The 21,432-nt window shown below is 42.5% G+C and overlaps 1 protein-coding gene across 2 annotated transcripts in view; it reads left to right on the top strand.

Moving 5' to 3' along the window:
• PPM1L (protein phosphatase, Mg2+/Mn2+ dependent 1L) overlaps nt 1–21,432 on the top strand; it is a 231,431-nt gene that overhangs the window by 21,431 nt on the left and 188,568 nt on the right. Inside the window, exon 1 of one of the 2 annotated variants that reach the window (XM_016215732.2) lies at nt 2,474–3,295. The exons of the other annotated variant lie outside the window; for it this stretch is intronic. Within the exon in view, the coding sequence (XP_016071218.1) occupies nt 2,897–3,295 (399 nt within the window). The 5' untranslated portion in view covers nt 2,474–2,896. Of the gene's footprint in view, nt 1–2,473; nt 3,296–21,432 lie in introns of those variants that run through there. 2 annotated transcript variants of the gene reach the window in all.

Below are 21,432 nucleotides of genomic sequence, written 5' to 3'. Positions count from 1 at the left end.
TAGATTTATTAGTCAAGTCAAACCCCCTCTTTCCTATTTAACCTCCAGAGAGACCAGCTGGTCTTTTCTCTTCACTTAGGTACTGTGGAAACAGAAATCATGCCTCTCATGAGTACCTGCTGCTATCATCAATACAGCAATGCTGTGGACAGGCTAGATGGGCCTCTAGGTTTGGAATTATACGTCTATGCCAGGGCCTAGTTTGATTTCTAGTTCTGGAATCTTGATCAGGTTATCTGCAAGTTGCTTTAGAGAAACATGTTGCTTTAGAGATTCATGTACAGAGAGGCTGTAAAAAAGCGATTTGCTAACTTACATTAAGAAATACTGTAAACCCACCTTCATAATATCATTAATGCATTATCTTTGCTTTATAGTTCCTAAGGGCTTTTGAACCCAGTATCTTATTTTTGAACCTTGTGACTTATTAGTTTTGGACAGAGTAACCTAATTTGTTTCTAAACTGTTTATTTATCAGGTGCAGAATACCGAAAAGTGCAAAGCATAATAGGAGACCATATCTTAGTTGTCAAAAATAACATAGGGTTAACAGTGCTTCATATTTCTTTCCAGTTTTTTTCTATGCATGTTAATGTAACTGAGATCATACTGTATATGCCATTTAAATGTCAGCGTTTCATTTTTTTTCTGGTTATGATGGTAATGTATGCCTTTTGTAAAAACTTTTTGGAAAAAGGTGTAGAAAACAGACAAAAGTCCAAAGCAGAAAATGAAAACCACGTATAATTTACTACTGTAGTTAACCACCATGAACATTTTTTGGTGTATTTACTTCCAGTACTTTTCTCCTTTTTATTACTATTTTAAATCCTCACCTGAGGATATTTTTTCCATTGCTTTTTCCAAGAGAGTGGAAGGGGGGGGGGGAGTGAGAGAGAGAGAAACATTGATGTAAGAGAGACACATCCAGCGGTTGGCCCCGGCTCGCACCCTGACCGCCCGAGCCTGCAACCGAGGTACGTAGCCTTGGCCAGAATCGAACCCAGGACCATTCTGTCCGCAGGGGACGCTCTAACCACTGAGCCAAACCGGCCAGGGCTCCTTTCCACTACTTTTAAAACGCAGTGGGGCTCGCTCCAGGCAGGAGCGCTGGGCAGCCTCTACTGTCCGCCGGCGGCCGGGGCGCAGCTCAGCACCCTTCTCCCTGGACAGGGGTAGCGAGAGCGAACGCTGCTTTCCTGCGGGGCTCGCGGGTCCCCCGGTCTGGGCTCATCTGCCCATTGTTCTCGTCTTTCCCCAGCGCCTTCAAGGCCCCTGACACCTGCCCATATTCTGGAAGCCCGTACTCTCCTCTGCGGCCCTTCGCTTCGGCTTATCCCGCACCCACTTCACCTTCTGCGCACCGAGGCCGCTCGTTCGGAGCCGCAAAGGGGCCCTCAAGCCGCAGCGAGCTGAGGGGCGCCCCGGGGCCCGCTAGGCGTCTCCCGGTGAAGGGCTGTGGTTAAGGAGGGCCCTCTGGGCTAAGTCTCCCGCGCCAGGGCCGCCGGCCACTCGCAGAGGCCAGCGCGTCGTCGCCCCTCCGCAGGTTATCATCAGAGCGCATTTCCTTGCGGCCCAGTCTTCACATCCTGCTGTTCTCGGGGGTGGTGGCGGGGGGTGTCTTTCTGGTCACGAGAAGGCGGCTGGATTGCTCTTCGCCTCTCGGGAGATCCGGGCAGGTCCCGGTCACAGAACACCGAAGGTCCGAGCCCCTCCGCCGCGCTTCGCGAGCCCGGGAAGTGCGTCCCTTCTCGCTCGCCTTAAGCCGGGCGCGGCGGGACCGCACTACTGTGCCGCCAGCCGGAGGGGGGTGCGCGCACGTGCGGCTCTCCGCTTTCCAGCCGGCGGCAGTGGCTCCAGGGAAACCAACGCTCAGACAACTAGGCCCCAGATCACGTTGTCCCGGGAGCCCGCAGTGAAGGGAGGAACGGCCGCCGCGGAGCTAGGCAGCGGGCGCGCCCCTTTCCTCCCCCTCGGTTCGCCTCGACCGTCCCGGGCTGCGGGGCGCGCCGGCCGCGGCCGAGCTTCCTCAGCCTTTGACAGCTCGGCCGGGCGCTGGGCCGCCCAAGTCCCGGCTCCGGGGGCGGGGCGAGCGCGCGCGGGCGGGGCGGGGCGAGCGCGAGCCGCGAGGCCGGCAGGGAGCGCGCGAGCGGAGCCGAGAGGAGCCGGCTGGGAGGTGCTGGGGAAGGCGGGCAGCGGCGGGCCGGCTGCCTGCGGCTCGGCGCGGACAGTGCTGCGTCGCTGGGCTCCGCGTACCCCACCTCTGCTCAGGCTCCCGCAAAACTTTCATTCTCTTGGGCCCCCCGGGGTGTCTGAAGGACTCGGAGCGCTCGGCCGGCTCTGCGCTCCCCTGCAGCGGCGGCGACCCGGGGACCTGCGTCCCGCGTCCGCACGGCTCTCGCGCCCCGCGCTTCCTCACCTGCCGGTCGCAGCCCGGAGCGGCGAGAGGGCACCCGCCGAGGGGCCGCGCGGGCGCCAGCGCCCCCGAACTCTCCCGCCCACCGCGGCCGACCCGCCCGGCGCAACTTTAACTTGATTCCTGTCGTCCAGCCCGGGCACCAGCCGCCGCCGCTGCCACAGCCGCCGTCTCGGCCGCCGCCGCCTGACAAAGGGGCGCAGGGAGGCGAGGCTGCGCAGGCGGCCGGCAAAGGCGTCCGTGCGCAGGGCGCGGGCCTCGGGGTCGCGGAGGCCCGGAGACAAAAGGAAAACTGCTCGTGTTCGTCGTGGGGGATCGGAGAAGTGTGCTCGACCGCCTCCCGCCCGGGCCCGCGGTCCTCCTTCCCCACCCTCGGCTGCTGCTCCGCTCCCCCGGCGGACCGTCCCCGCAGAGCCCTGGGACCCGGCGAGCCTTCGGGGCGCGCGTCGCTGCTGGTGTTTCGGGCTCTAGCGATAATAAATGATAGAGGATACAATGACTTTGCTGTCTCTGCTGGGTCGCATCATGCGCTACTTCTTGCTGAGACCCGAGACGCTCTTCCTGCTGTGCATCAGCTTGGCGCTGTGGAGTTACTTCTTCCACACGGACGAGGTGAAGACCATCGTCAAGTCCAGCCGGGACGCCGTGAAGATGGTGAAGGGCAAGGTCGCAGAGATCATGCAGAACGATCGGTTCGGCGGGCTCGATGTCCTGGAGGCCGAGTTTTCCAAGACCTGGGAGTTCAAGAGCCACAACGTGGCTGTGTATTCCATCCAGGGCCGGAGAGACCACATGGAGGACCGATTCGAAGTTCTCACGGACCTAGCCAACAAGACGCACCCGTCCATCTTCGGGATCTTCGACGGGCACGGGGGCGAGGTAGGAGTTCTCCGGGGCTGCGCGCGCGCGCAGGCTACAGGCTGTTGTGCGCGCGGGGAGGGTGTGGGGCTTGGGTGCGAGGGGCGTGGTGATGACCTGGCTGCACAAAGCCACTGGTTCCAAGTTGCCAAAAACATTGTTGGACCCAGACTTCTTCGGACTGAGGGTCCGTTTTTTTTGGGGGGGGGGGTCGTCCTTAGCTTATTTCGTGCCTCATCATTTTTGATGTTCCTCAAAGTCAGGACCCAGCAAATGACTGTGTTAGTTTTGCGAGGAGAATTAATGGTTTCTAGAGTGAACTTTGGCCTGGGGTCTCAGTGCCCCTGTTCTAGGGTTTGAGACCGAGGTAGGCACAAAGAAGGAAGAAAATATCTTTGATTCTCAGTAGGGAAAATGGACACTACATGCAGAACCGAGTCAGTGAGGGCTCAGTGAACCTGAAGGAAGCTGTGTCTCCTTCCCATCGCCTTCGCCGTGAGGAGGAACCAGAGGGACATCCCTGCGCTTCTTGCCAACTCCATTAACTTTGCAAGTGCAACCGGGCCAGTTGACTGCAGCGCCTCGCTTGCCACCTGCGTTTAGCTTTAGCTGGTTCTCGGAGCGGGACCCGAGATGCCTCTGGCCTTTGCAGGGGTGGCAGTGCCCGCAGAATCAGCGATAGCCAGATCTCGCCCCTGTGCCCTGGCCGGAGTGGGGCGCAGATGTCTCCCAGCTTCTAAAAATCCTTTATTTGGGGTTCATATGATGAGGCTAGAAGGCCGGTTGAGGTCCCTCTCCCTCATTTCTGTGGCACCTTGATTGCCTGCTGGGGCTCAGATTTCCTGGAGGTCTGGGTGAGGACTGGCTCTGGTGCTTGGGCATCGGCCCAGGACAAGTAAGTGGCAAATGTTGACTCCAAAGAGCACGGTGCCAACCACCCCATCTCTCTCAATTTGGCAGTTTATAACAGTTTCATTGTTGCATACTCTTTTTTTGGCTGCATACTTTCTTACTCATACCCTCCCTGCCTCCTTGGCTACCCCCACCCCCTTCCCTCACAAGCCCATGCTCCCATCCAACTTTCCCCCTTCTCTCTTCTTGGCCCTTTTGGCCTCTGGGTGGGTTGTAGGGAATGTCATTCTCTTTCAATCTTTGCTTGTTCTTTGGCATTTATTTTGGGTGAATATTGAGAAAACTTTCAATTAGTTATCTAGTCTGCATTCTGTCTTTGATACAAAGTCACTTCACCTACCACACTGCTAATCTTTCCAAGATACTGTATCTACCGGCCTCGTAGAACCAGCTTTGCCAGGAATGACAAACTTAGTTGGAAAATTTATTTGGTAGAACTGAAATGAGTTTTTGCTCTTTCCCATTCACCGTAGCCCTTTCTAAGTCCTGTCTTTCAAAATGAAGGTTTCTCACTGGTTGTAAATTTGTAGCCTCCTGTGTCGTGTGGGTTCCTTTCCCCTTAGTCACAGCATAGGGGAAAGATGTGAAGTTGAGGGAAGAGAGGCTGTGTTCTTGGGTGAAAGCATACCTGAATGACATGGTTGCCAATACAATAACTGATTTGTTTTCTTGCCTTGAGTCAGAATGTTTATATTTTCATTTTATGTTCTAGATTGTTATGTCATTTAATAAAGTGTATATTTATTAAACATTTTTATATTAAAGTTGTTGGCAGGTGATGAATCTGTTCCTGGTCTTAGAAAGCATAGCTTTATTTTTAATTTAGAGGTCTGCATGTAATGTTAATGTTGTGAAACTTTGGGCTTTGCTTGTCTGGTATGCTTTATTGGCATGTTTTATTCTGCATGGGTAAGTGAATAGTATTTTAAACTTTCTTTTAAGTTGATATTTTAAAACCTGAAAATTTCAGACCTAAATAGATTGAAAAATTTCCAGTACTATCTTCTGGTAAATGTATCATCCAGAAAAGGGACTAGATAAATGCTTTTATTTAACCAGATGTATTTTACATGTATAAGACTTTTCATAAAAATTTTAAATCATAGAGGAGATGATTACTATTAGCAAAACTATGAAATGCTTTTTATTGTGCTTTACATTGAAAAGCCTGCTGTTTGTAAAATACTCAGTATTATCAGTACTCTTAAAAATTGTTTTATCTATAACCACCTACTCTGTGTAGTCAATTCATCATTTTGGCTTTGTTTTTGGGCAAGATAAGGAGTTCTAAAAAGGAGTTGTTTAGTTCTACTAAACAACTATAATGGGAATGCTATAATAGCATGCATACAACATTAGGTAATTTCTCTCTGGCTTTTTCTTTCATTCAAAGAAAATCCCACCATCTAATTCTTGTCTTTTGTGTTGTTTAGCTCCTTTAACAGTCACCAGAGGAGGGTGCTACTGTTTGATTTTGGTAGAGATTATAGTTACCTTCTTTCAGAAAAGAGAAGGCTTTTCTGAACTCTCTACTGTTTATATATAAGCTGTCTGTAGAGTGCTGCAGAAGATAACTGAGGAGCTGAATTTTATTTCTAATAATTCAAACTAATAAGATAGGCCCTAAAAACACCAGGGCCCATCTGAAATGGTAGTGCTTTTTAGATCTAGAAGGGACCTAAACCACCTTGTGTGACCATTTCATTCCATTTTTAGATGAGATGTTTGTTGATGGCTCAAGAAGTTGTGACCGTCCTAAGGCTGCATGGCTAGTTCAAGGCCTTCAGTTTGGTGATTTTTATATTAAACCACTGCACAAATCAGTATGCCCAGAAAGGCGGAGAGCACACTAGGGATACAAAAGTGAGTGAGACATGACTCTCATCCTCAGAAAGTTTCAGTGTAGTGCCAGAGATGGACCCGTGTGCCAAAAATTACAGTCATGGTATATATAGGGGGATAGGGAAACACTGAGGAGGGGCATTTAAATCAGGCTGGGAGGTGGGAGGCCTGGGAAAGACACTTTGAAGGCATCATTTACCGCAAGGTTAAAAGCATAGGTTTTGGCTTGACATCTAGCTTTGAATCTCTGCTCTGCCTTATAGTAGCTGTGACCATTAGCAAGGAGCACTTTACCTGGGACTTTTAATTTATTTTATTTTTTTAAGTTTTATTATTGTTTAAAATATTACAGATGTCCCTGTTTCTCCCCAATGACCCGTTCCTCCCCGTTCCTTCCCCCTCCCAGTCCCTCTCCCCACCATTGTCCATGTCCTTGGGTTGTGTATATATGCACATAAATTCTTTGGTTACTGTCTCTACCTGGGACTTTTTAATCTGAAAACGAGTAACAGTGCATGTAAGCTGTACCCTCATCTGCTGCATTATCCTCTATCTAGAGGAACACCCATGGAGAGAGGGCTATGGAAGAAGAAAGCTCAGAGACCAAGAAGCCTGCAGTGTTAGGGCAACAACATGCAAGGAGAGAGGCCATACACATGAAAGCTACAACACTGATCACTAGAAAGGTGTATGTTGGATGTGGATCATTCATTAGGTGCCCCCCGAACTCTACGTCTCTTTGTTCTGACTTCTGGTGAACTGACTGTTCAATCAGGATTCCAGGCATCCTTGCATTGGGAGAGCAGCGCCCTGGCTTCAGGGGCAAATTTTCTGATTAGCGAAAAAGAATATTCTCTATGATTAATTAATACATTGGTATTCTGATTTGTACTTCAGGTTCTTATGAGTTGGGTTAATGTGCATTAGTTCTCTTGAGTCTATTTAACTGTATATTTTTGGCAAAGAAAAGATATCTTTTGGCCTCGTTGTGCCAAGGACCAGGCTCTGGCTGGCTGTGACTTCTAGATGGATGAGATCCTAAAAAGTCTTGTTTTGATGGTCCTATAGGCCGGCTTCCTCACTTGATGCCCTTGGGCCCTTGAGACATTCTAAACACCAATACTATGGGTAGATGGTTGACGTGTGTGCGTGTGTGTGTGTGTGTCTGTCTAAAGCTATGGCAGTTATGGTTTTGCTGTATAACAAAAGATTAAAACAACAAAGAGGTAGAAAAATAGCTCACATTGTATCAAGTGATGTGGAAAGTCTTTTAAAAATTAAAACAATGTTTATCTATGAAAAAATTTTTGTGCTTACCTATAATTTTTATTCACAAGTAAAGGTAGGTTTTTGTTTTGTTTTTGCTTTTATATTATCTAAAGAAATATTACCAATTCTTTGAAGCAACTTTGTCAGTGTTCATGGCTGAACCCTATCTGGAAGAACAGATTGTTATGTATTCCATTATGCGTATAGGTATTACTATATTAAAAGTCATATGTTATTGTATCATACAGTTGACAGACTTCTTGGCCAGTGGTTAAGCTCGGAGTTCCACGATTCACATCAGAGAGCAGCTGTACTTCAGATGCTTGTCAGGGGCTGCAGTGTTGAGGCTCAGCACTTTGCAGAAGCTCAGAAGAGAAATTGCTTGTGAAAGGTTGCCTGAAGGATCTGTATAGTCTAGTTCTTTAGATCGGTGGTTCTTAACTTTTCTGGAGTCGTGCTTCCTTTGAGGATGCTGTGAAACTATAGACATATCCCCCAGAAAAAAGGACATGTGCATCAAGTTTTGTTTATAATTTGAAAGATAAGTGGGTGCATGAAGCCTCTGGATTTTAGGTTAGTCAAGATAGAATAAAATCTGCTTCTGATAAATATAGACCTACGGGGAGCTGTGCACTTGGACCCCCTCGCCCCAGTCGCCTTCCTCTCCCATCATTTGCATATATCGACTGTGTGCTGTCCTTGGCCTGTGAGGGTTGGGATGAGAGGTGGTCTTCCAAATCTCTCTGACAAATCAACTGCAAGGATGTGGTTGAGGACTTTTTTGTTAGGTTCTATATTCTCTTTATGAGGACCAAGGGAGAGAGAGTTCTCTGATAGCTTTTTGTTTTTATCTTAAGGATGCCGAATCATGTTACTGATTGGATCATTTTGTGTTTGTTGGCTGCTTGAAGTGTTAGAACCAAACCTCTGGCCTCCCTCTAGCAAATGTGCAGAATTTCATAGAATACATTTATTTGGTACGTGAATTTCACTCCCAGGACAGCTTATCTTTCCTACATTCAGTTTTCCTTTGTCCTGTTTCTCTCTTTCTCATCTTACATAAGTCATTTTGTCTTGTTCCGGTATATGTGTTTGTGTAAGCTTCATTGGATCCTTTCTGAAATAAGATATGGTTCTGAATAAATAAATTATGAATGGCACCATGAATGATCTGCTTTACAGACATTACAGCTGCTGCCAGTAAATGTTGGGCTCCCCTATTACTGATGTACAAGAGGCCCATGGATTTAGTGTGGACAAATGCCTTATGGTTTAAGAGAAAATTTACATTATTTTGGTTTAAAATGGCACATTAGCCCTGGCAGGTGGCTTAGTCGGTTGGAGCACCATCCCATACACCAAAAGGTTGTGGCTTTAATTCCGGGTCAGGGCACATACCCAGGTTGCGGGTTCAATCCCCCAGTTGTGTTGCGTATGGGAGATAACTGATTGATGTTTCTCACATCGATGTTTCTTTCTCTCTCCCCACCCCTTCCTCTCTTTCTAAAATCAATAAAAAAAACATATGCTCCAACGAGGATTTAAAAAAAAATGGCACATTAACATTTCTGACAAAAAGGATTTCTGACAAAAAGAGGGACGCTTCCCCCTTCATCTTCCCCTCTGTCCTGTGCTTATGAACCTCTTTGTAGATGAATGGAGGATTCTGGCTGCTGACCTTGGTGCATCTTCTGAACAGATTGCTTAGAAATTCAGTTCAATTAAACCAACATTTTCTGTATACTCTGCCACAGGCAGAAAACAATGTTATGCTCTCTGAGATACCCAGAGATGAATCAGTGCATTCATTCTCTGCCCTCTGGGAGCATTCTATCTATTTGGAGAGATGAGCTTTTTAAAAATAGCAAGCTCACCAGATGCAGCTGGACCACCTACAAGAGGGTGATGGCCTGACTCAGGGAGCTCGGGGAGCCTTGGATGATTTTGAAGAGGAACTGACATTTGATGGTATCCTAGCATTTCAATAGACAGAGATTGGTGGAGGGATAATGAAAGGATGACATTACAGGTGGAAGGAAAGTGTGAAAATGGTACAGAGGACGTAAAATGAAGCCACAGTTGGAAGAAAGGCAGGTAGCCCCATTTATTTAGAGTAGGCTTTACCCAACAGCTGTCATTCTAGAAGCCCATTCATTATGTTTTTCCATATTTGATGAATGCCCTCTGTGTTTTGATATACTTAATATTGTTTTTTTAGATTGACTTTTTTTTTAAGTTCAGCGTATTATTTAAAAAAGAAACTTCACATCAGCACTGTAGTAGAAAATCTGTACAGTGGGAATTCATCGCCTCCAATTTACTAGAAGCTGTCTCCATCTTGTTGGAATAGAGTGATTCTGAAAAGATTCCTCTCCTAGTCTCTGGTTGCCTCAAGAGTCCCTCTGCCTCCCTCCTCTTGCTTTTTATGACCAGAAAAGAGACTTTTAAAATTTAATTCTTGGCCATAATTTGAAGTGAGGCAGGCTGCTTACTCCTTTCGCAGGTGGGAGGTACCTCTAGTGATGCCACTCCTTGAGGAACCCTGGTTGGAACAGCTTTCCACTGTGACTCACGTGACAGATAAGACTTCATGTGTAATTCACCTCCATAGGGAGGCCAGAGTTACGGGCATTTCCCAGTGTTCTCACAGAAATCTCACCCCATTTCTAATGCAGGTAAATGAGAAGACATTATAGAAATAAGTCTGAATTCTTTTTTAGCTTAGTTTAAAAAGTAAATAATTCACAAGTTTTGGTACTCAAATTGTGACATATTTACAGTGACAAGGTCCACCAGTGAGCTGGGACCCACAGTTGAGGAGCCTTGGCCTGGGTTTACAGTACACAGAGGTGAGGATTGGGAGATGCTGCTGGAACTGTTGTTGGCACTGATACTGAAAGCCACACTGAGGAGCCTGGGCTGTGTGCTGCAAGCATTGGAGAACCATTGGATATTTTGTGCAGAGGAATGGCGTAAGACCCATGCTTCAATAATCCTGTTCCTCTAATCTATATAGAGGGTTGATGTGAAGAAACAAGATAGAAAGGGGCAGAGGTAAATTGGGAAGCCTGGACCAAAGCAGTGAAGATGAAACCCAGGGGCGTGGGCCATTACTGAAAGAGGGAAAGGACGAATTGGAGACCCTCTGAAGAGGTAAGAGTACTGTCAGGGTGGCACCATCAAAATGAGTGAGGGCAGTTGGATAGAAGAGGAAATTTGGACAATAGTGAGTTTGGCTATCAATTTGTTTCCTTTCTTCCTTAGATTTAGACATTTTCCAGGATTCATAAAATGTTTGTTGTTCAGTTTGTAAAACATTATTTCTCTCATACCTTATCTAAATAGACACATTTTAAGACAATAAAAATATACCTTGTATATACTATCTGATTATCCAAATGTTAAGACATTTATTGCTATTTTACTTTGTTACCAGGAAAGTTTAGGTGTTATTAAAAAGTATGTATAGCTTTTCCAAGACTAAAAAAAACAGCACGTTTTCATTTCTCTTAAATGATTTCCTTTCACACTCACATTAAAGTAAAAAATATGTATATCATTCAGTCTCAGATCTAAGTAGTCCCTAGGCCCTGTCCAATTTAAATATAGGCATATAATTCATTAGAAACTTAGTTTTTTAAAAAAGTAGTATTTTTATTTTGAGTGTTAATATTTGAAGCATTTGTTTCATTCTTAATTTCTATTTTGATCTTTACCCACTTAAGTAATATATTTTTGTGGTTTAACTTTTATCATTATTCTAATAATCCTAGTTACTGAATATTAAAATAAATCTGGAGCAGTTAAAAATATTTTTAAATTAACTTTAAAATTATAAAAGTAGTATGACTACATGATAGATAGTATAAGACAGAAAAGAAAAATCACTCCAAATCTCATTATCCTGTTGTAGCCACTAGTAAGATTTTGGTGTATTATTTGCTCGTCTTTTTTTATATGCATTAACAAAGTGATTTTAGAGAGAGAGGGAGAGAGAGAAAAACATCAATGTGAGAGAGAAACATTGATTGATTGCCTTCCGTATGCACTCCGACCAGGAATCAAATCCGGAACCTGAGTGTGTGCCCTCGCTGAGAATCAGACCAACGACCTTTCAGTGCCTGGAGTGATGCTCAGCCAACTGAGCCACTCAGCCAGGGATATACCCATTTTAAATATAATTTTACCTTGTTATAATGATGTACATACAGTTTTAAATCTTGGCTTTTTTTTCTTTTTCTTTGTATAATCCTATAAACACATAGTCATTTTGCTCCAAAGTTCTTTATTATATTTTAATTCTTTAATATATTTTTAGTGAAGGAGTAATATGTTACTGAATGGATATTTTATAAGTTACTCAATTGCTTCCTTACTAGTATACATTTAGGTTCATGTAACTTTCACCATTGTAAATAACATTGTAATAAGTATTTCTGTGATTCTACTGTAGTTTGCATTATTTCTCCACGGTGGGTTTCCAGAAGTGGGATTTCTTGATCAGAGGAGAAATAAAGAAACCACCGTTTTTGGTAATACTGATGATGATAATGATGATGATCATGGCTGGCATTTACTGAATAGGTACAATATGCTGGGCAGCGTTTAAAGTACTTCATTTATATTATTGAATTTTAATTACTGTAACAGTTTTTGATGCGGTTCTTTATTATCCCTATTTTATATATGTAGAAATTAAGGCACTAAGAGGTTAAGTAGTTGACCCAAGGTCTCTCAGCTCATAGGTGGTGAAACTAGGATTTAAAACTGGGATTTAGATTTAGGGCTATGGCTCTGCAAAGTCTGTGCTGTCAGTTTCTGGTTAAAGCTCTACAAATCTCATAATTTGGGAAATAAAGTGCAGATAGAATTGTTAGGTAAACATGGCCTAGTCTTCTCGTGTTGCTCAGTAGGACTTGGAAGTTTCTTGTTTGATTCTGATGATTGTGTCCCTGTGACATGTGGTGGTGGTCTTTGAAAACTCGATGCCAGAAACCTTGTAAGATAAATCTTATAATTACCTAAGAAAATTCTGCATTAAAAAAAAATGTGGTCAGAAGTCAAAGCAGGTGGCGACTCACATTCAAAGCTCTTTTTTGCTGACAGAGTCTCTCTCCTACAACAGAGAATCTCTAACATTTTTGCTTATGAAAAGCTTGCATAGAAGTTATAGTGGCATTAACATAGCCATTCGAAATAAACAATAATGATTTGTTTTATTTTACTTTAAAGTAACAAAGGCTTGAATTTAAGAAAAGTATATAAGGGTGAATATGTTTGCATAATTTCCCTTTATACTGAAGCACTGTTTTATTTTGCTTTTAGAAGACCAAATAATGTCTTCATACTAAAATGATTGTTAATTTTAAACAGCAAGATATTATTTTTCTCATTTGTTTGTAATACTGGAGTTGGTATGTTTAGTTTGAGCAGATGCTGGTCTTGTGTTTCATTCCAGAATGCTACTTAATACATTATTCTCTTAGTCAACTTTAAGTCAAACCCAAGCTTTGGTAATGGCCAGTTGTAATCTGTTTTTAATATAAATATTCAAATGCAAAGTTTAAATAAATAAAGGAAGCATCATTTAAAATAGTTAATAGCACCATAGAACCTTTTATAGCTTTCTTTTCTAGTTATAGGCCCTCCCTCAAAAAGTATGAAGCATTTTAAGTAAATATTCATGTAGAGAAAAATCATACATACTGATTAATTTATATCCTTTCAATAAACTTGGAATCACTGCTGTATAAAGCTTTGCTTAAAGAGTGAGAAGTTATAATACTTTACATCTGAAAAACAAGTCTATAAATTTGATTACTCAATCTCTCTGGAGAATTTTCCCCCCTTTCACTATTTAGTAAGAATGGGCTCCAGTGCAATGGAACCTTAGCTGCTTCCAGCTCTCCTAGAATGAGGGAGGGCTTTGGTAGTTGAGTCTGTTAAGAATGAGACTCACTTTCCTTCATTCCTTGAAGACAAGGTTGCTCCTGTCTGCTATGGGGCATGGGGTTCCTCTGAAGGCAAGTTTGGGGTCACTGCATATGATGTGCAAGAGGTACATTGTACAACAATACCATTTTCTAATGTGTACAGAAGAACTCTTTCCGAGAGCTAAGCAGCTCTGGGTCTATAATCACTTCGAAAGGGCACCGTTCTCTAATTTGTACAAAAGTGAACGGTTCCATAGCATTAGACTTTCTTTCTGAGACTCCCATTCTTTATCATACCATCCATCACTGTTACCCTCCTTGTTCTGTACCTGTGTGAGCAGCTGACAGATAATCTATATGTCTTACTTGCTCAGCCAAAGACCAGTTATCCATTGCACATCATGTCAGAAAACCTTATGACTTCCCTGGAGAAGTGAACACTTACTTGCATTGGCTTTTTCATGAAAATATTCCAGATTTTGGTCATTATAAATGTGAGTGGGGATTTAATGCCCTGTAGTCATTAATCTTAAATATTTCAAATTGTATCTTTAATAAGATAGTCTGTATTCAGCATTGCTCTCGGACAGTAAAGATTTTAATCTAAAACCACTTAAAATTATTCTTTTAGTTATAGAATCACCACTGGGCAGAAACTGCCTTTTCTGATAACTATATTCCATGAAAAAAAAAAAATCTAGTAAGTACTTTTATTTCTCTTTTTAATTAAATAAATTAACTTTCAGTTGAATTAGTCACTGGACATTTTCTGGCCAAAGAAGTCTATACTGATACTGTCAGGATTTTATGGAAATTGAGACATAGGATTTTGGTCATACATGTTTGCCTTTTTCCTCCCTAGAATAATGAAGTGGATTTGCTATAACAACTTGGTTTACTTAGGCATATGATAAATATGACTGTCCTAAAGTTTGGGATTAAGAAGTTTTTACTTCTCTTTTATTTTAGCACTTAGATGTTTTTCTAAATTTCTGTTTAGAAAGAAAATAAATGTTCTCTTTAGATAGGCCTGGCAGGAATCTTAAATCGTCATATAATCCAAATATAGTGCCTAAGGCTTCACAGCTACATGAATAATCTATTTTTAAAGACTGTCATCAGGAGATTCCACATTATCCCTGAAGAATTTTTTTTCTCTGTAATCTTTTCTTTTAGGAAATTAATCTTTATATGTGAACTTTGGTTTAAGCTTATTTCTCTTAATTTGGCCTTAACCAACATACATTAGAATTAGGTTGTTGTCATTTGTAAATCAGTAAGATTATAGTGTTCAAAAATCTCCTCCTTCCCCCTGCCCCATATTAAATAAGTATACCAATTTATGAGAGAAGCACTCATCTAAAAAAAAAAGAGATACTAGGTAATTTCTACTCTACTAAAGACAGAATAGAGCTAGCTTGGTAATAATTCTAGCTAGACACCTAGGTGCATTAACTGGAAGTTTTGGGTTGCAAGTGACAGAAAACTCAAGTGGAAGCAGCTTAAATACTAGGGACATTTATTATCTAACATAAGAAAAGGCCTGGAAATGGGCGTTTCCAAGGCTGGTGAATTTAGCAGCTCAGTGAATTCAAGTCTTTATATAAATACATCCGGAGACAGGAGAAAGAAACTATACCCTTACAACCTAAGGAAAACCCTCCTAGAAACTACTGCTCACATCTCCTAGGCCAGAATTGTGTCCATGTCTAAGCCAATGACTTGGCTATGGGAATACTATCACCACGATGAACTCTGGCCCAATATAGTTCACCTCGGGTTTGGGGAGGAGCCCAGCCTCCTCTGGAGGTCATGGCAGCCTAGGAAGGTGAACAAAACCAGAGTTTTGTTAGCTAGGAAGATGGGGAGGGGGGAATGGCTGTTGGGTGGGCCACATGATTGGGAATGGAGTTCAGAGATGGTGGCCTGGAACATTTCTTGTCTGCACATTAGTAAACCCATCAGACAATGTTGCTGTACAAGTATATAATACCGACATGGGGAAAATTAGCTTTAGAATACTTTAAAAAAGGGTGAACCATCTTATTTTTGGATAGGCTTAGGGATAACTTTGCCTGGGAGCTGAGATGTAAAGTAGGTATTTTAGGGTACCAGCAAGTCTTAAGAAACTATTAGTAGGTAGTTTTGTAGCTCAGGTTTTCTCTCTGTTCTGTGTAACTAGCAACAAGGAGGGGCCTAAGTGTTTGGAAAACAACAGCATGGTTTTCCCCTCTAATGCATGACTGTGTGCAGTGTGGTTAAAGCTTCTGATGAATGTGAAAGTATCTGAGCTGTTCTTTTGTTGGATGTTCATCTCTATTTTACTCCCTGTTTTAAACAATGAATTTGTTGGTAAAATTCAGTAGGATTTTTGCCCCTTAATTATTAGATATCCTAAGTTTTATTATTTTGTTTAGACTCCACTTCAGGCCAAAGAGGAGAGATTCCTGGGAGGTTCAGAATTTTTGTACACGTTTTGAAGGGCGACAACCTGGCAGTGGTCTAGGCTATGGAGAGAAGGGAGGGCGCTAAAGTCTTCAGATTTTTCTGTGGGCACTTGGAGAAAATTCATGTGTGAGGATGAAATACTCGTTCTGCTGCTGCTATAAATTGATTACAATGAGGACATCTTTTTATTATGTTTTTGTATGCAAGTGCTTACTGACTAAACTTCCCGTGCGGTTTTAATAGCCATTCTGGTGATTCTTTCCTTTTTTTTTTTTTTTTTACCTCTAAAGATATGCAGTCATATTGTCTACAAACAATGCAATTGTGTTTCCTCCTTTCTAAACAGTTACACTTCTTGCTTTTGTTTTTTTGCCTCATTCCATGAACTAGAAGAGATGATAGTGGGTGTTACCCGATCCCTGTGATTGAGCTTGTTTTAGAAGTTTGAGATAAGGGGAATATGAGATGGTTTCAGTTTATGGATAATAGGGCCAAAGTTTTTTTACTAATATAATGAAAGATGAAAACCAGTGGTGAAGTAGGAGCCAAAGAAGAAAGGATGGCCAAGGTATAGTAATATAGAGGGTGAACGATTGCAAGAATGAGTGAGAATTTAGGGTGGACGTGAAGGGAAGAGCAAACACCATCTTTTATTCTTTGAGGACAGTTGTCATCCATCTCACAGAAATGTCCTGGGAAAGCATTAGTCTAAACAACAGGCACGATTTCTGAGTGTACAGGATACTGATTCTGCAGGTTGTGGAAGACCTAGCAAGATGCAAACAGGAATATGTCCCCCTGGAGTGGGAGGTCTGGAGCCATCTTGCTCTGGTTCTTCGGCCGGTTTTGGTGAAGGGTGAATTTGTTTTATCTGGGATAAACAAGGATTTTGCAGAAAATCTTTGTTCTAATTTTTACTACCTGTCTTGTAAGGAAACCGCAGCTGCTTAAGGAAGAGTCTCATGCTGAGTGGGATTAGGTCCTAAATTGGCGACCAAAGACAAAATCATGCATAGCCAAAATTTCCTTGAATAATCTTTGTCCACAAAACCAGTGATTTTGCACCTCTTATTCTGTAGAGTATATAATATGTAATTATAAATGTGTAATATTCCAAGTAGTGTATAGTACAGCATAAAGTACATATGCATGTAAAATATAGTTTTATAGTGTTTTAAATGATATAAAAGAGTATCTTGAGTTTGTGTAAATTTGTGAATATCATTTCACTGCACCTTCTGTAAGATAATAGAATAAGAAGGTGAAGAATATTTTGACTTTCAGGTGGTGATAGGAACTTTACCCTTTTAAAGAGAGCATCTTATATATATCCTTGTGTGATCTCTGAGAAAATCTCATTTCTTGAAATTTTAAAGATGCAAAGTAGAGTAAACATGGCTTTTTGGAGTTAGGAGTAAGATTAATATATTCTGATTATTTGTAAAGTCAATTTAAGAAAGATAATGCCATAGTGAATATTTTTAATTTAAGTGCCAGCCATATCTTTGATACCAGATGGGAATATAGACATGGGCACTCAGCCTGTAATTTGTACTCATAAACACATAGAAAAAGTTTACCCTTGCTGTTTCTTATCTATATGGCTTGAGACACTGCGGGATTTTATTATCCATTGATTTCAGAGGAGAGACCAATTGGGATTCTGACCTTTCCTTCTTTGCAGGCGTCCCTCCTGGGTATCTGATACAGTGCCTTCAGGCCTTAACTGTTTGGGTAAATGTCTGGTCCTGGGTTTGTCTGAGAATGAGACTCTTTGAGCAGCAAAGAATTCTTGGAAAGGAAGCTTTTATTTTTTGATATCTACCAGATCCAAGTGGCTGCTGCTGAAGAAATCACACGGGTAAAGGACTGGGATCCTGACAGTGTCCAGAGCAGCTCTGTACATCTCTGCATGCCTCCCTGTTACAGCCACAGACCCTGCTCTGGTCCACAGAGCCACACAGAGATGGAAGCTGTTTATCCCCAAAGGATTATAGACTGTAAACAGTTTTAGACATGAAAGAGTCCAGGCAAGCATTTACTTTGGAACTGTTGCTTAAGTGGGAATTCTTTGATGAAAGAACAGCCAATTTTTCTCCTCAAAAATAGAATAATAGTGGGAGTGCCCAACTGACATCCCCTCTTTACCAGAGCGATGCCTTCATGGTGACTTTATGTTATTGGTATCAGGACACCCAGTTTCTTCACTTAAAAGATTTTTACATTGATACAGTATTTTTTGGTACACAGTCCCTGTTCTGATTTTGCCAGTTGACCCAGCTGTTGTTTCTAAAAACATTTTGACTGAGACATGATTGGCACACAATAAGCTACACATTTCTAATATATACAGTTTGATTAGTTTCGTATATACCTGTGAAACCATCACCATCATTAAGATAACGAACATTTCCATCACCCTCAAAAGTTTCTTCATGGTCCAGCTGGGCGTGGCTGAGCTGTTGAGCGTCGACCTAGGACCCAGGAGATCATGGTTCGATTCCTTCCCAGGGCACATGCCCGGGTTGCGGGCTCGATCCCTAGTCGGGGGTGTGCAGGAGGCAGCCGATCAATGATGACTCTTTCATCATTGATGTTTCAACTCTCTCTTCCTCTGTCTCCCTCTCCCTTCCTCTCTCTGAAATCAATAAAGATATATTAAAGAAAAAAAGTTTCATGCCCCTTTGTCAGACTTCTCTTCTGTCCTTCTTTATCCCTCCCTCCATCTCTAGGCAGCCGTTCATCTGCTTTCTGTCACTATAGATTTAGTTTTCATTTTGTAAAATTCTATACAAATGGAAATTTATAGTATGTACTCCCTGTTTTTCTGCCTCTCCCCAGCATAATCGTTTTGAAATTCATCTGTGTTGCTTTGTCCATCAATAGTTCATTCACTTTTATTGCTTAGTATTCTGTTCTGTGGATGCCCCAGAACGTGAACATCCATTCACATGTTGTTGGACATTCGAGCTTCTTCCACTTTTTGCCTGTGAACATTCATGTGCAAGCCTTTGTACGGCTTTTATCCCTCCTGGGTAAATACCTAGGAGTAGATTGGCCGGGTACTATGGTAGGTGTATGTTAACTTTTTTAAAAAACTACTAAACTATTTTCCAAGGTGCTTGGGCTATTTTACTTTTCTATCGGTGGCTTATGAGAGTTCCACTTGCTTTACACCCTTGCTGGTCTTTTAGATCTTAGCCATTCTAGAAGTGGTTTCTCAGTGTGGTTTTTGTTCGCATTTTCCTAATGACGAATGATGCCTAGTATCTTTTTATGTACTCCTTGGGAGATGGCTTTCTTTGACTTCTTTCTTTGTCTCTATGGTGTGAGTGTAAAAAAAAAGCAAGAGAAATGTAAGGGATGGACTTAATTAGATGTGGACCTCTCTTACTGAGAGGAGAGAGGCTCAGAAGTGTAGCCTAGAAATAAAAGGTGTTGACACGTTGCACAGGTAGCTAAGAAACAGATGAAACAAGGAGAACAGGAGAGAAAGACTAGGGCCTGTGAGTACTAAAGATGGTTTGTGTGATCAGATTATTTAATTTTCCTAAAACCATGTGTTCTTATCCTCCAGATGAAAAATCTGAATGGGACTCCTCTTAGAAAAGTGCCTTTGAAGGCGTAGACTGTAGGCACAGCTTCTGCTTTCTTCCTACTTGCTCATTTCTTCTTGCCACTTGACACTTTTTCAAACCTAGGTTTTGGAAGGTTTCCAGGAGTCTCATAATCGCCACTTGTGATGGCTTGTTTTCAGCCTTTACTCTCTGAGATTTTTCTGTAGGATTTGGCTTTCTTGAGCTTCATCTCCTTGCCTTAATGACACCACTTATTTTTATTTTGCTCCTTCTCTGACTTCTTTGGGGGTTTCACTTCCTTCATGACCCTGTGTTTCAAGGAGGGCTGCACGCAGTGAGCTGGTCCCATGTTGTTTCTTTGCACCAAAATTTTTGCAGCTTCTATGGATTCAGCCATCCTTTCTGGATGGAGGGCTTTCTTCCCACCTAGAGCCCACATCCTTGTGTGCTGACTTAGTATTTTCTTTCCGCTTATCACCTCCTTAACTACTTGTCTGAAATTGAATTTGCCTCCTGTGCCCCTAGATTCATTTTTTTCTCCGCATGTGTCTCTTCCTCTCATGGTGCCATCATTGCCTCAGTCTCCCATTCTTGAAACTACCATGTCATCTTTTTTTTTTTTTTTTTTTTTTTTTAATCTTTATGATTTCAGAGAGGGGAGAAAGAGGGAGAGAGAGAGAAACATCAGTGACGAGAGAGTCATTGATCAACTGGCTGTTCCATGAAGTTTTGCTTGGTCACATCAGCTTAAAGTAGTCATTCCCTCCTTTGAACCTATGTTCTGTGACAGGCCATTGAATATTTTGAGTGAGTGTTCATTTTTAAGGTACTTTTCCTTTCCAACCAGAGTTCAACTTCCTTGAGTTTCATGCCTCTGTTAGGTCCCTACGGTGTGCCTCCACTGTTCCAGATGGCTTACAGTCCAAAAATAACGCCTTCCAGTAATTCTAGACATAGTGATGCCTGACAAATGAGAAGGAAATGCTAAGCTGGATGACTGCATTCGTTATCACTTACATCTGTTGGAAACCGAAGAGCTCTGCTCATTCTAACTATCGCGTGCCCGCGGCATGCCGGGTGCTTTCATCGGTGCTCCCACTGAGTCCTCAGGGTCTTTTGAGGCAGCTGTTGTTTATCCCCATTTTATAGCTGGGGAAGCTGAAGCTCAGACTACTGTGTGTCCAGGGTTACACAACTGCTAAGTGGCAGAGCTAGGGCAAAATATTTCCCACGTCTGCCTGATTTTAAAGCCCCTCTCTTCTGTGTACCACACTGCCTTTTGCAGGCCTGGTTTGGCAGAAATTCCTATGAGGGTTATTTCTGAGGTACTGTTAGCACTCTGCTGCTGACACTTTTGATTATCTGTAATAAATGTTTCAAGTACAGGGGAATAGAATCAAATTGAGGAGATAAAGTAATTTACTTACACTATTCACTTGTATTTACTCTGTTTTTCTCATCAACTCTCACGGCTTGTGCATTGTATTGTCCATTCAGAGCTCTTTAAATCATGACCAAGGAAAATGCAAATTAAATATATAGATTCGATTGCCTGTTGAATGAGGAGGGAATGACTACATAAAGCTGACATGACCAAGCAAGAATTCATGGAGAAAGCTGGAAATTGAGGGGGTGTCCTGAAATAATGACAAGACATAGCTAGGAGGAAGAGAAATGAGAAGCCTCTCAGAGAATGGAATAGAGTTAACAATAGAATTAAAACCTAGGCAAGTGCTTTTCATCAGTTTGACAGGTAACTATTTCTGGTTGTAAGGCAGGAATTTTGAGAATTGAGGCTGGCTCCTCAGAGGAAGCTAGGCAACATTCTCAGGTTTAACTCTGTCTGCCCTTCAAAAGGTGGTTCAGTTATTGGCTCATGGGTGTTATGGATTATAGGACATTAGACATGCCTCAGTTTTCAAATGTTAAGTACAAAAGAACATGTCCTAGAGCTCAATTGAAAAAAAGCTCAATCTATAGCTTCTCTTCCAAAAGCATCAGGCAAAATAAAATTATATGTGGTATTTAGTGAGTATCAAAGAGTGGGGAAATGTAAATGAACAACTTCAGCTGCCTGGGGGTGGAAACAGTGATTCGTAGACTTGAGATTTTACCTGGCAAAACTTCCATTAGATCTTTGTTAAAAAATGTGATTAAAGAATTGCAGGCCTAGGCA

The sequence above is a fragment of the Miniopterus natalensis genome, chromosome 6, assembly GCF_054644295.1.
Source record: "Miniopterus natalensis isolate mMinNat1 chromosome 6, mMinNat1.hap1, whole genome shotgun sequence".
In the NCBI taxonomy this organism is placed as follows: Eukaryota; Metazoa; Chordata; class Mammalia; order Chiroptera; family Miniopteridae; genus Miniopterus; species Miniopterus natalensis.
Note: the sequence above shows the minus strand (reverse complement) of the source record. Positions and strands in the feature narration are given on the sequence as shown.